Source organism: Hemiscyllium ocellatum, chromosome 15, assembly GCF_020745735.1.
Source record: "Hemiscyllium ocellatum isolate sHemOce1 chromosome 15, sHemOce1.pat.X.cur, whole genome shotgun sequence".
Taxonomy (NCBI): domain Eukaryota; kingdom Metazoa; phylum Chordata; class Chondrichthyes; order Orectolobiformes; family Hemiscylliidae; genus Hemiscyllium; species Hemiscyllium ocellatum.
In genome coordinates this window covers 38,688,254-38,701,173 of record NC_083415.1, presented here as the reverse complement: position 1 = coordinate 38,701,173, position 12,920 = coordinate 38,688,254, and the positions used below count along the sequence as shown (strand labels likewise).

The following is a 12,920-nucleotide window of genomic DNA, read 5'->3' as shown; positions in this document are numbered from 1 at the left end:
GAGAGATTAAGACTCTGGAAGTTAATTTGTACCCAGATATTGATGAGATGAATGTATGGACAAATAAGGCAGTGGAGAAACATTTTACAACTTGTAGAGGAAAAGGGGGTGAACTGATATCAGAACTTCATATCAGCAAATCTTCAAACACCGTTGCAGAAGGTTACAGGGTAATCATTAGTCTGGACTTTCTCCCCTCCTGTCACTTATTGTTGTGTCAGCCCAGTTATAAAGGATGAAAGATAGGCAAGATTTAATAGATTAATAATCTTTCAAATGGACATTTCAGTAGCCTGATGGGGGTTGTGCATGGCAACCCCGTAGAATTGGAAGTTTAGCAGACTCTGAGAGAATTACCCATGAAACTGAAGATTTCACTGAGCAATTCCTCTATAATTCCCCTCCCATTAAAAAGGTAATCTAATTGCCGACTGATTCCCAACTACACCTCTCCCAGACCCTGACCTGCCACCCCAACATCGTCGCCGGATCTGATTTCACCCCTACCAGCTTCCTCTCCCACACATGGTACCCAGCATTCTCCCTGCCTATACTCCCCTCTGCTACTTCAGGCCTCAACATCCCTTCCCCCTGTTGCCAGTCCTGCCCAGCCACCAGACTCAATACCCTGTATCCCAGTCGCAGAACTAGACACTCGCCTCCATGACATCTGGCCTACTATCTCCCACCAACCTTGACTTACCCTCTACCCTAAACACTCCAACACTTACCTGGCTCTCTTGCCACCTTGTGATTTGGCACCCGTTCACCTGGTACCTTGCCCTTAGTCACTTAGCAACCTGCATACCTGACACTCTATCCCATCTCTCCTGGCATATTACCCTCTTGGCACCCTAATGTCACAATGACTATTTCACAGGAATTGGAGAAAGTGAGGACTGCAGGTGCTGGAGTACCAGAATTGAAAAATGTGGTGCTGGAAAAACACAGCAGGCCAGGCAGCATCCGAGGAGCAGGAGAATCGACGTTTCAGGCATAAGCTCTTCCCCAGGAATGAGGCTGGTGTGCCAAGCGGGCTGAGATAAAAGGTAGCGGGGAGGGAATTTGGTAGGGGCGCTGGGAATACGATAAGTGGAAGGAGGTGAGGGTGCTGGACCGGAGAGGGGGTGGTGGGGAGAGGTCGGGAAGAGGATTGCAGATCAAGAGAGCGGTGCTGAATCTCCCACCCTGCCCCTGTAAAAATGCCATCCCATATTCCCAATTCCTCTGCCTCCGCCGCTTCTGCCCCCAGGAGGGCCAATTCCACTACCAAACAACTCAAATGGCCTCCTTCTTCAAAAACCGCAATTTCCCCTCCGACATGGTCGAAGACGCTTTAAAACCCCACCGCATCTCCTCCACTTCCTGCACCTCTGCCCTTGAACCCCGCCTCTCCATTCTCCACCAGGACAGAACCCCACTGGTCCTCACCTTCCACGCCACCAACCTCCGGATACATCGTATCATCCTCCATCATTTCCGCCACCTCCAGACAGACCCCACCACCAGGGATATATTTCCCTCTCCACCCTTATCAGCATTCAGGAGAGACCACTCCTGCCATGACTCCCTCGTCAGGTCCACACCCCCCACTAACCTAATCTCCACTCACGGCACCTTCCCCTGCAACTGCAAGAAGTGCAAAACTTGCGCCCACACCTCCCCCCTCACCTCCCTCCAAGGCCCCAATGGATCCTTCTATATCCATCGCAAATTCACCTGCACCTCCACACACATCATTTACTGTATCCGCTGCACCCAAATGGGCTCCTCTACATTGGGGAGACAGGCCGCCTACTTGTGGAACGTTTCAGAGAACATTCTGGGACACCCGCACCAACCAACCCAACCCGTGGCTGAACACTTTAACTCCCCCTCCCACTCTGCCAATGATATGCAGGTCCTTGACCTCCTCCATTGCCAGACCCTGGCCACATGACACCTGGAGGAAGAGTGCCTCATCTTCCGCCTAGGAACCCTCCAACCACACGGGATGAATGTAGATTTCTCCAACTTTCTCATTTCCCCTCCCCCACCTTATCTCAGTCCCAACCCTTGGATTCAGCACCACCCTCTTGACCTGCAATCTTGTTCCCGACCTCTTCGCTCCCACCCCCTCTCCAGCCTATCACCCTCACCCTCACCTCCTTCCACCTATCGTATTCCCAGCGCCCCTTCCCCAAATTCCCTCCCCATTACCTTTTATCTCAGCCTGCTTGGCACACCAGCCTCATTCCTGGGGAAGGGCTTGTGCCTGAAATGTCGATTCTCCGGCTCTTTCACATGAGTTGTTGAGGTGACCGTCTGTGTTACTGGACTTTTAAATATCACCATACATCAGCTGTCTGCTGTGAAAAAGGAATGCAGTTTGCAACCTTCTGACTGTTTTGTATTATGAGGGACCTGTCAGAATGGAAATACTGAAGGAGCTGGGATTGGAATCTCATGTCACAAAGCAGATTGGAGCAGCTTTCCACATCTGATCGCCACTCCTCAGAAAATCCAGCCCAAGTGGTGTTCTCAATTCAAACTTGTTTCTTTCTTCTACAGCTTTAAATGATGAAGTCCATCACTTTCGGATATTTACCTCACCTGATGAGGGAATGTTTTATCTTCATGAAAACAGGAAGTTTCCAACAATTAATGATCTTTTGGCATTCTACAAGACGAATTGGAAGACCCTTGGGTTTTTGTTGACAAAACCTTGTGCAAAGGTATTTATTGAGGGTTCACACTTCGTAAATGAAAACTGTATAGAAAGACTTTCGATATAGAATGTTATGACATTGAGGACAAAATGTTATACATTCAGGGCAGCTTAACCAACACCTTCTGTAAATAACGAAAATGACATGTGTACGCGTTGTACCTGAAGTAACATTATTACCTGTATGTGATCTGAAAACTATGCAACAGTTCTTGCATTTAATGCTTGATAGATTACAGAATGTGAATAAAAACTTTCTTTCATGTAACTCCTTTAAAGTATTACAAATCTCAAACTGCTTCAAAATAAATTAAGCCTTGGGGAAAGAAACAAGACAAAATGGAAGTTTTTCATCTGGAAGTCAGGACTAGGATTAACCAATCCATACTTTCAAGCCTCGGAACAGTATGGTGATTATTAGATTTGATTCTGTTATTGGAAATCAGGTATTAAATAATATGTGCTACAAATTACAACTGAACAGGAGATTCGACGTTTCGGACATAAGCCCTTCTTCAGGAATAAGGAAAGTGCATCCAGCAGGCTAAGATAAAAGGTAGGGAGAAGGGACTTGAGGGAGGGGCGTTGGAGATGCGATAGGTGGAAGGAGGTCAAGGTGAGGGTGATAGGCCGGAGTGGGGTGGGGGCGAAGAGGTCAGGAAGAAGATTGCAGGTTAGAAAGGCGGTGCTGAGTTCGAGTGATTTGACTGAGACAAGGTGGGGGGAGGGGAAATGAGGAAACTGGAGAAATCTGAGTCCATCCCTTGTGGTTGGAGGGTTCCTAGGTGGAAGATGAGGCATTCTTCCTCCAACCGTCGTGTTGTTATGGTCTGGCAATGGAGGAGTCCAAGGACCTGCACGTCCTCGGGGGAGTGGGAGGGGGAGTTAAAGTGTTGAGCCATGGGGTGGTTGGGTTGATTGGTCCGGGTGTCTCAGAGGTGTTCTCTGAAACGTTCCGCAAGTAGGCGGCCTGTCTCCCCAATATAGAGGAGGCCACATCGGGTACAGCGGATGCAATAGATGATGTGTGTGGAGGTGCAGGTGAATGTGTTCCTTCCATATCCACCACAAATTCACCTGCACCTCCACACACATCATCTATTGCATCCGCTGTACCCGATGTGGCCTCCTCTATATTGGGGAGACAGGCCGCCTACTTGCGGAACGTTTCAGGGAACACCTCTGAGACACCCGGACCAATCAACCCAACCACCCCATGGCTCAACACTTTAACTCCCCCTCCCACTCCCCCGAGGACGTGCAGGTCCTTGGACTCCTCCATTGCCAGACCATAACAACACGACGGTTGGAGGAAGAACGCCTCATCTTCCGCCTGGGAAACCTCCAACCACAAGGGATGAACTCAGATTTCTCCAGTTTCCTCATTTCCCCTCCCCCCACCTTGTCTCAGTCAAATCACTCGAACTCAGCACCGCCTTCCTAACCTGCAATCTTCTTCCTGACCTCTTCGCCCCCACCCCACTTCGGCCTATCACCCTCACCTTGACCTCCTTCCACCTATCGCATCTCCAACGCCCCTCCCCCAAGTCCCTCCTCCCTACCTTTTATCTTAGTTGCTGGACACACTTTCCTCATTCCTGAAGAAGGGCTTATGCCCGAAACATCGAATCTCCTGTTCCTTGGATGCTGCCTGACCTGCTGCAGCAACACATTTCCAGCTCTGATCTCCAAATTCTGCAGACCTCACTTTCTCCTCGAAGAAATTACAACTGAAACCAATTTAAAATCATCAGATTAACTTGCAGTGTGTTGTGTTGGCATTAGCTAGAAGCTGCATATAATAACATCCATGGCCCTGTTTTATGTAGGCAAAAGTAGTTCCTACATACAACTGTACCTTTCTCATGGGATCAAAAGAGGGTTGGTGGTGACTATCAATCTCTTCTGCAATCTAATGGCAACACCCAGACCAATCAGATCTACAATTTGCTCTAAGAACAAAAATTGACAGTTAGCTGTGCTTGTTGTGTGAAGATTAGAGTGGTGCTGGAAAAGCACAGCAAGTCAGGCAGCATCCGAGGAGCAGGAAAATCGATGTTTCGGGCAGGAGCCCTTCATCAGGATTTTTCTTGCCTTTGTGTAGCAATGTTTGATTTCTTCACATAAAATACATTTTGTTAACTCTTGGAGCTGATTCACTCTCAACCTGGCTATTCACAGATCACCTGGTCAACAGATCTGTGATCACTCAAGCTATATGCCTGTGTAAACCACCAAATAACAATACTTTCAACTTCTAAATGAACTTGAGGAATTGTTTTATTCAGAACAGACAGTGTAAGAAAGAAAAAGAATTGTGGTACAAATTAGGAATATAACAGCACATAACATTTCTCTTTCCACTTAACAGTATGAGTTTTGATTAACATTACCAACTTACTTACACAGGGTTGCAAGATCCACAACTGCCAATGGCCAATGATCAATCCCTCTATATCATTACACAATGTTAAGTATAAAGATTAATGATACAAGAAGTCATAAGCATTGTGGAGTTATGAAATTTCTTTTGTGTTTTCTCTGTGCTGTTACATCTGTGGTTTTGATGTCTGTTTTTATTCAGGGTAATCTGGGCAGGATCCTATTTCAGAAACATTAAAATACAGAAGTTGAGGATAGAGTCATCCTAGCTAGAATAATTTACTTCCGATTCTAAGGCTGAAAGTTAAGTTAAGATATCTGTAGTTACAAGACAGCTGCAATAACAGAACTGAACATGGAGGGGTGTTTCCAAATAGACTTATTAAACTGACCTCAAAGTTGTATGATTTCCCCAATATGCTGACTTGTACAGCATACAATATTGTTGTAATTTAGATATTCTATCAGAACATTTTGCCTTGAGAGTTTAATTTATGCAAAAAGAATGAACTTGCATTTAAGTTGAAAATCACACAACACTAGGTTATAGTCCAACAGGTTTATTTGGAAGCACGAGCTTTCGGAGCGCTGCTCCTTCATCAGGTGGTTGTCTCTTTTAATTTGCACTTTCTCATGTCTTCAGAGCATCACAAAATGCTTCACAATCAGTGGTTAAATTTTGAATGACAGTTACTGTTATAATGTCAGACGATTTGTGCACAAAAATATGCCTGTAACAATAAATTAATGAATTATTGGGTAGCCTGTTTTTTGATAAACTTTCTTAAAGAATTATTATGTGGAAGGAGGCCATTCAGACCATTGTGCCTGTGCTGGTTCTACTCCCTCATGTCAATCTCCTGCTTTTTCTCCTTGTATACCATTTCTATCCAAATAATCATCCAATGCCCTCTTGAATGTCTCAACTGAATTCACCACTGCCAGATTCCAGGTAGAACATTTTATACTCTAAACTACAAGGTGAAAATGTCTTTTCTGAAATCACCTTTGCTTCTTTTGCATATCATTCTAAATCTATGCCCCTCTCGTTCTATTTTTAACAAACAGAAATACTTCTCCTTATCTACTCTATCCAGCCAGCTCATGAGTTTGAAAACCTGTATCAATTCTCCTCTCAACGTTCTTCTCGCCAAAGAGAACCGTCCTAACTTTTTGAATCTAGTCTCATAACTGAATTTACTCATTGTTCTAAATCACTTAAGCACTCATTCCAATGTATTCCCATTTTTCCTACAATGTGGCCCACAAAACTGAGGTTTATCAAGTGTTGTGTACAAGATCCCTGCTCTTGTACTCTATGCCCCTGTTAGTAAAGCTGAGAACAGCACTGCATGCTCTATTAACTGTTCTCCCCATGTGTCCTACAACCAGCAATAATCTTTGCACATGTATACCCAGGTTCCTCTTCTCCTGCATCCCTTTTAGAATTGTGCCCCCTCTTTTATATTGTCTTTCAATGTTCTGTAGATAGGCTAGGCTAGATTAAGATACAAGATCTCTGCATTCCTTTGGGAAACAACATGAAATGTTTATCCCTCTACCTGAGTAGGTATGCAAGATTTGAGATGATAGTACACAGAAGTTTGGCCCTATCATCTCACCCCATCCTTCCCCTCCACCTCTCCCTGTCCTTCTGCTGAGATTCAAGTGCAGTGGGCCTGTAAAGACCACAGGTCACTGAGACCTTCCTGCCCTGAATGCAAATCTGGTGCAGAGCTACTCCCTTGGCAGAGAAAAAGAATTTTGATGTTGGCAGAACCTTGCACTTGAAGCTAATTTGGCAACAGCACTGTCAATATTAGTCTATGAAGGCTGCAGCTGTACTCCTGCAAAGGGGAATCAAGCATTCACATGCACACTTTCGAGAAACCTATCTCTTACAATCTCCATCAACTAAACTTACCCTAAGTACTGCACTGAAACAGACTACAATCTCTGTGGTAGGGTATGACTCCATTTATTGAGCCTTTGACCACTTATGTAAAATAATCTGATAAAGATGTTATGAAATTGAAATTAGCTTGAGAAAATATTGATGCCCTAGAATTTGATTGAAGAATCGTGGTGTCTACACTTGTTCAAAATAAATATTTAATTAAGGTGCTATTTAAAAACATATTTTAAAATTGTCTTACTGTTTTGGCTTATTTGCAGCGGACTATTTACAAAGCCGATCAATGGGAAATACCCAGGGAAGAATTGACTTTGCTACGAAAACTGGGAGAAGGTAATTTTGCAGAGGTTTGGGAAGGTGTTTGGAAGAATAATCAACATGTGGCGATCAAAATGATTAAAAAAGGTTTGTGTTATATTTACTGGATGATGTGTGTGCTGCTCAGAAGATAGGGTTGGATGTAAATCTGAACAAATGCAATTGGCAGAACGCATTCACAAGAGTATTAAACTTCACAGTTACTGTTGAAGAAAAGCCAGTAGCTATAGATTATTAAAATCTGAAAATTCGTTCATTCCTTCTGGGAACAGAATATTTTCTGATAAGATGTAGTTTTCTAAGTGAATATAGTTAATGTGATCATAAACCAAGATTATGTTCTGAGGGTCAAATCCCAGTGTTAAACCAATGTGGGGCCTGGTGAACCACAGTATAGATCCCAGCATCAACTCAAAAATTCCAAAAGTCTATCTCCAACCTATGCTTCTGCCGAACATGACTCCATACCAAGAGTCTAACATTAACAAATTATCCCTTTTGCAAATTGTTTTTTTGGTGTTCACATAAATTATAGAAGGAACTCTTGTAATTAATGAACAGAGAATTTATCAGGTTGGAGATACAATTAAATAATAATGTCAAAGGGAAATAAATTTCTCGTTGTTTCTGAAAAGCCCTTGCAAGAACATCCATACTGGAAAACATATTTCCCCTCCAATCTGTTCTTTATGACAGAGCATGTTAAGATCACCACCATATGATAGGGTCAAAATGCTTTAAATGTGGTATATCCATTCAGTTTTTTAATCGTATTTTTTCCTCCGGAAGTGTGTGTAACACACTTGCATTTACTGTGAGGTGGTAGTGGTGGTGAATTTTCTCCTTTTAATCACTGCAGTCTTTGTGCTGATGATTTCTGCTGTTGTATTATATAAGGGGTTCATATCATTCTGTCATAGATAAAGGAATGGTGAGTTATATTTGACCAAAAGCATAACTAGACCAGCTACATCAATGCGATTAATGTCTCGAAATAGAGCTCGGATACTCAGTGGTAAGTGGATGAACCTTTTAGAGAATATTATCCAAAATAAAGCGACCTATTTGATTGGTGCCAAATCCACAAACATTCAGTCCTTCCACTACTGATGATCAGTAGAAGTGAGTAGCACTAGTACTGCAAGGTGCAAGGTGCATTCAGAAACTCAACAAGGCACCTGAGGCAGGACCTTTTAAATCCATGACTATGACCTTCTGGAAGAACTAGGGCAGCTGATACATGGAATACCACCACCTGCAAGTTCCTTTTCAAGCCACTTCCCATCCTGACTTGGAAATATATCACTGTTCCTTTTGTGTCACTGAGTCAAGAACCTGGAACTTCCTCCATAATGGCATTCTTGGTTGACCTGCACCAAATGAACTGCAGAAGTTCAAGAAGGCAGCTCATCTCCACCTTCTCAAGGGCAACGAGGGAGAGGCAATAAATGCTGGACCTGCCAGTGAAGCCCAAATTTCATGAATGAATGAATAAGCTAAAAAAAAGTGTCAAAATCACTCCTGCATCTTAAGACAATGATTGAAGCTCATCATTCACTTGAATGGATGAAGAGCAACAACATTCAAGGAACTTGACACAGTTTGTAACTTAGCAGTTTACAGAAGGACCTAGATTATCTGAAGGTCACATGCAGGAAGTATTTCGTTCAGTTAATCGAAATCCAGATAATCGAATGCCAGATAATGTGGTTTAGCCAAGCATCGGCACCTTGCGATCTTGCCAGGTAATCCGATATTCAGATAATCGAATACCGGATAATTGAGGTTCTTCTGTATATGACTGACACCTCAACCATTGATTTGAATGTCCACTCCCTTCATTAGCAATGCTGTGTGATTACACTGTATACAATCTACCAGATGTACTGCAGAAACTTCCAAGATACTGTGGCAGAATTCCTTTCCCAAGACCTTTGAAATGGATTCTGCAGCAATGTCATGTGAGGAACATCACCGTGAAGGTCCACTCCAAATCACACATCATTCCAACTTGGATAAATATTGCTATTCTGTCATTCCTAGTCTTCCACATCTAATTCCATACACCATAGTGCGAACACAACTCTACAAGGAATATGGTTATTCAAGAACAAGACGCATTACCACCCTCTCAGGTGACCACCCTTACACTGAAATAAATATTTTCTTGATATCCAAATCAGGATGGTCTGTAACATGGAAGAAAGTTTGCAAGTGAAGGTCCTTACCAGTGTAACAAACATCAGGGAAGTTAGATGAATTGTCTCTTATTCAAAGTGTATTAATTCCCGCAAACTATTGAAGCTGATTAAGAACAGTTGACTAGGGATAGCTAAGCAGTTGAAGAAAAACTGAAGTGCAGGGAAAACCCAGGAAGATGGCACAAAAGCAGATTTCTGATGTCCTGCTGCACGTTGCCTCTCCTGTTTGTTCTAAGGCAGTGGTGAGTTGAAGAAACATGCTTCTCTGTTTATATTTATAGATTCTATGCTCCTAGAATCATTATTGATGTCAGTAGATTCTCCTTTAGTTATTCTTAGGTCTTTTTTTTTCTGACCATTTTGTAAAGTCTGTCAGCATCTGATCTCCACATTCACCCAAGAAGGATGATCCATGAGCAAAGATGGCCTTGTGGCTAAGTGAAAAAATAATGGTAGCTCTTTGTGTAAAATTTAAATTTTATTTTACAAAATTTAATTGTGTTAGAAAAATGGCATGAATGGAATGTAATGGAAGAACATTGAATGTTCAAATGTGAACTTGGCTGATTGAAATTTCTATTGTATAGTTCTTAAGTTTTGCTTAATTCTCAAGGGTTTCTTCAATCATATGAATGGATAGCTGTGGAGCCAAATTAGCATTAATGACAGTAGTGTGAAAATGAATTGTAGATGATAACAGAAAGGTGCTGATGTTTTGCTGAGACACTAATGCAATTAACCGTGACCTATTTGAAGTTTCACTGACAGTCTCAGAATATAAAGTAAGATAATGAGTGCAAATTCATTTACTAAACTTTGTAAACTTGTCACCTGTTTTGACTTCAGGACTGTAAGCTCTTGGAGGTAAAAGATAAGCAGGAAACATTGTCAAATTGGAGATAAAACTCCACAGGATAGATTTTATATTCCCCATGGGCAGGTCTGAAGGCAGGCAGCCTCAGAAAATCCAAAGGCAATCCAATTAATGGCCTCTTGAGGTCCTCATCTGGTCCTTTCCACTCTTTTACTTAGTGTGAGAAAGCCCACTATGTGGGGGCTGATGTTGGTCAGGGATGGGGAACTTGCTTTGCTGGTGTCCATCAGTCTGAGAATCAGATCCAGCATTATTTTTTTCTTCCACCTTTGCTTCTGCCAAGCTTGATCATGCGCGCATGTGTGTATTAGTGAATTTGCTTCACAGTCATATGTGATCTCATTCATGACCTAAGTTAGCAAACACTTACATCATTTCACATACTATACTTCCAACTCTTCTTCACAGCAGTGAGCAGATTATAAAAAAAGGCTAAAAATGTCAGTTGATATGTAATGAATACAACATTTTATTTACACAGATGATATGATCGAGGATGAGTTTGTTAAAGAAATACAAATTATGAAAAATTTCAGCCATCCAAAGCTAATCCAGCTACTTGCTGTTTGTTCAATTGAGGAACCTGTTTACATTGTGACAGAACTCCTGACTAAAGGGAACCTCCGGGAATACTTACGTGGTTAGTATTTGAAAAAAGTAAAATGTCTGGAGAGTTAAATTAAATAGTTCGCTCTTTCAGATAACTCTCACAAGCATAATACTGACTAAGTGATCTCTATTTCATGCTGCAAGATTATACATGTATTTCTATATGAAACAACTTTAAGCCACATATTTTACTACATAATAATAAATGTTATATCATCCAAGAAACAGTTTTTTAAAATTAGATAATCTCTAAGTACAATTTTATTTGGTTGAAGAAGTAGATAACACAGTTGCTCTTATCTTGCTCATAGTGTGTAAAGTTAATATTAATCATGATGAATTTAGAATCCTAATCATCTGATCTGTAATATTTTTGTTTGGAATATAATAAAATCGTAGTTATATAGCACGGAAACAGATCCTTTGTTCCAACACATCCACACCGACCAGATATCTTAAACTGATATAGTCCCATTTGCCAGCATTTGGTCCACATTTTTCTAAACCTTCCTATTCATGTATCATCCAGATGCCTTTTAAATGTTGTAAATGTACCCCCCTCCATCTCCTGTTCTGGCAGCTTGTTCCGTACATTTACTACCCTCTGTGTGAAAAAGTTGCCCCTCAGGTTCCTTTTGAATCTTTACCGTCTCACCTTAAATCCATGCTCTCTAATTTTGGACATCCCCCTACCCTGGGAAAAAACCTCAACAATTCACCCTATCCATACCTTTCATGATTTTATAAATCTCTGTAAGATCACTCCTCAGCCTCTGTTCCAGAGAAAATAGTCCCAGCCTATTCAGGCTCTCCCTTTAGCTCAAATCCTTCAACCCCAGTAAAATCTTTTCTGAACCCTCTCAAATAACATCTATCCTTTAGCAGGAAGACCAGAACTGAACACAGTATTCTAAAAGTGGCCTCACCAATGTCCTGTGCAGTTGCAACATGACATCCCAATTCCTATATTCAAAGAAGGTAAACAAGTCAAATGCTGCCTTCATCACCCAGTCTACCTATGACTCCACTTTTAAAGAATTATGCACCTGCAACTCTATGTTTCTTGTTTAGCAACACTCCACAGAGCCCTACCATTAAATATATAAGTCCTGCCTGGTTTGCCTTACCAAAATGCAACACCTCACGTTTATCTAAATTATTCTCTATCTGTCACTCATTGGCCCATTGGCCAATCTCTTGAGATATCTCTGAGATAACCTTCTTCACTGTCCATTGCAACACCAATTTGAGGTCATCTGCAAACTTACTAATCATACCTCTTATATTTATGTCCAAATCATTTATGTGGATGATGAAAAACTGTGGACTGAGCACTGATCCTTGTGGCGCACCACTGGTCACAGGCCTCCAGCTAGAATATAACCCTCTACCGTCATTTTCTGTCGCTTACCTTCAAGCCAAATTTGAACGATATAGTTCTAGTCACTCATAATGTGGGAAGGGAAAATTCCTGAGTGACATTGGTCTTCAAAGTTAGCCATAGCCATTATTGCATAATTGGGAAATGATGTTAAACAAAATGTTGAAGAAAATCAGCCGGTCTGACAGAATCTGTGGAGAGAAACAGAATTAGGTTTAAAGTTCAGTGGGACTGCTCTTTGGAATCAAAAAGGACTAGGAAAGTGATACAGGTATCCCCCGCTTTTCAAATGTTCATTTCATGCAATTTCGCTTTTATGAAAGACCTACATTTGTTCGTATTTTCACGAATCCAAAGAGGATTTTCGCTTTTACAAAAAAACGGCGATACTTTTTCCCATCTAAATCATGCACCTTCGCTTTATGCCATTTTCAGCTTACAAAAGGATTCCTGGGATTGCTGTACTTTCGGATAACGGGGACTACCTGTAATTCTATGCTGCAATAGAAAGAGAGCGGGTCTAGTGGAGCAAA

The 12,920-nt window shown here is 41.8% G+C and overlaps 1 protein-coding gene across 2 annotated transcripts in view; it reads left to right on the top strand.

Moving 5' to 3' along the window:
- Positions 1 to 12,920, top strand: part of LOC132822952 (tyrosine-protein kinase Srms-like) — a 68,290-nt gene that overhangs the window by 31,141 nt on the left and 24,229 nt on the right. For both annotated transcript variants that reach the window (XM_060836397.1, XM_060836396.1), the window contains 3 exons: positions 2,551 to 2,714; positions 7,265 to 7,409; positions 10,879 to 11,037. In XM_060836397.1, coding sequence (XP_060692380.1) covers positions 2,604 to 2,714; positions 7,265 to 7,409; positions 10,879 to 11,037 — 415 coding nt within the window. In that variant the 5' untranslated portion in view covers positions 2,551 to 2,603. The remainder of the gene's footprint in view (positions 1 to 2,550; positions 2,715 to 7,264; positions 7,410 to 10,878; positions 11,038 to 12,920) is intronic.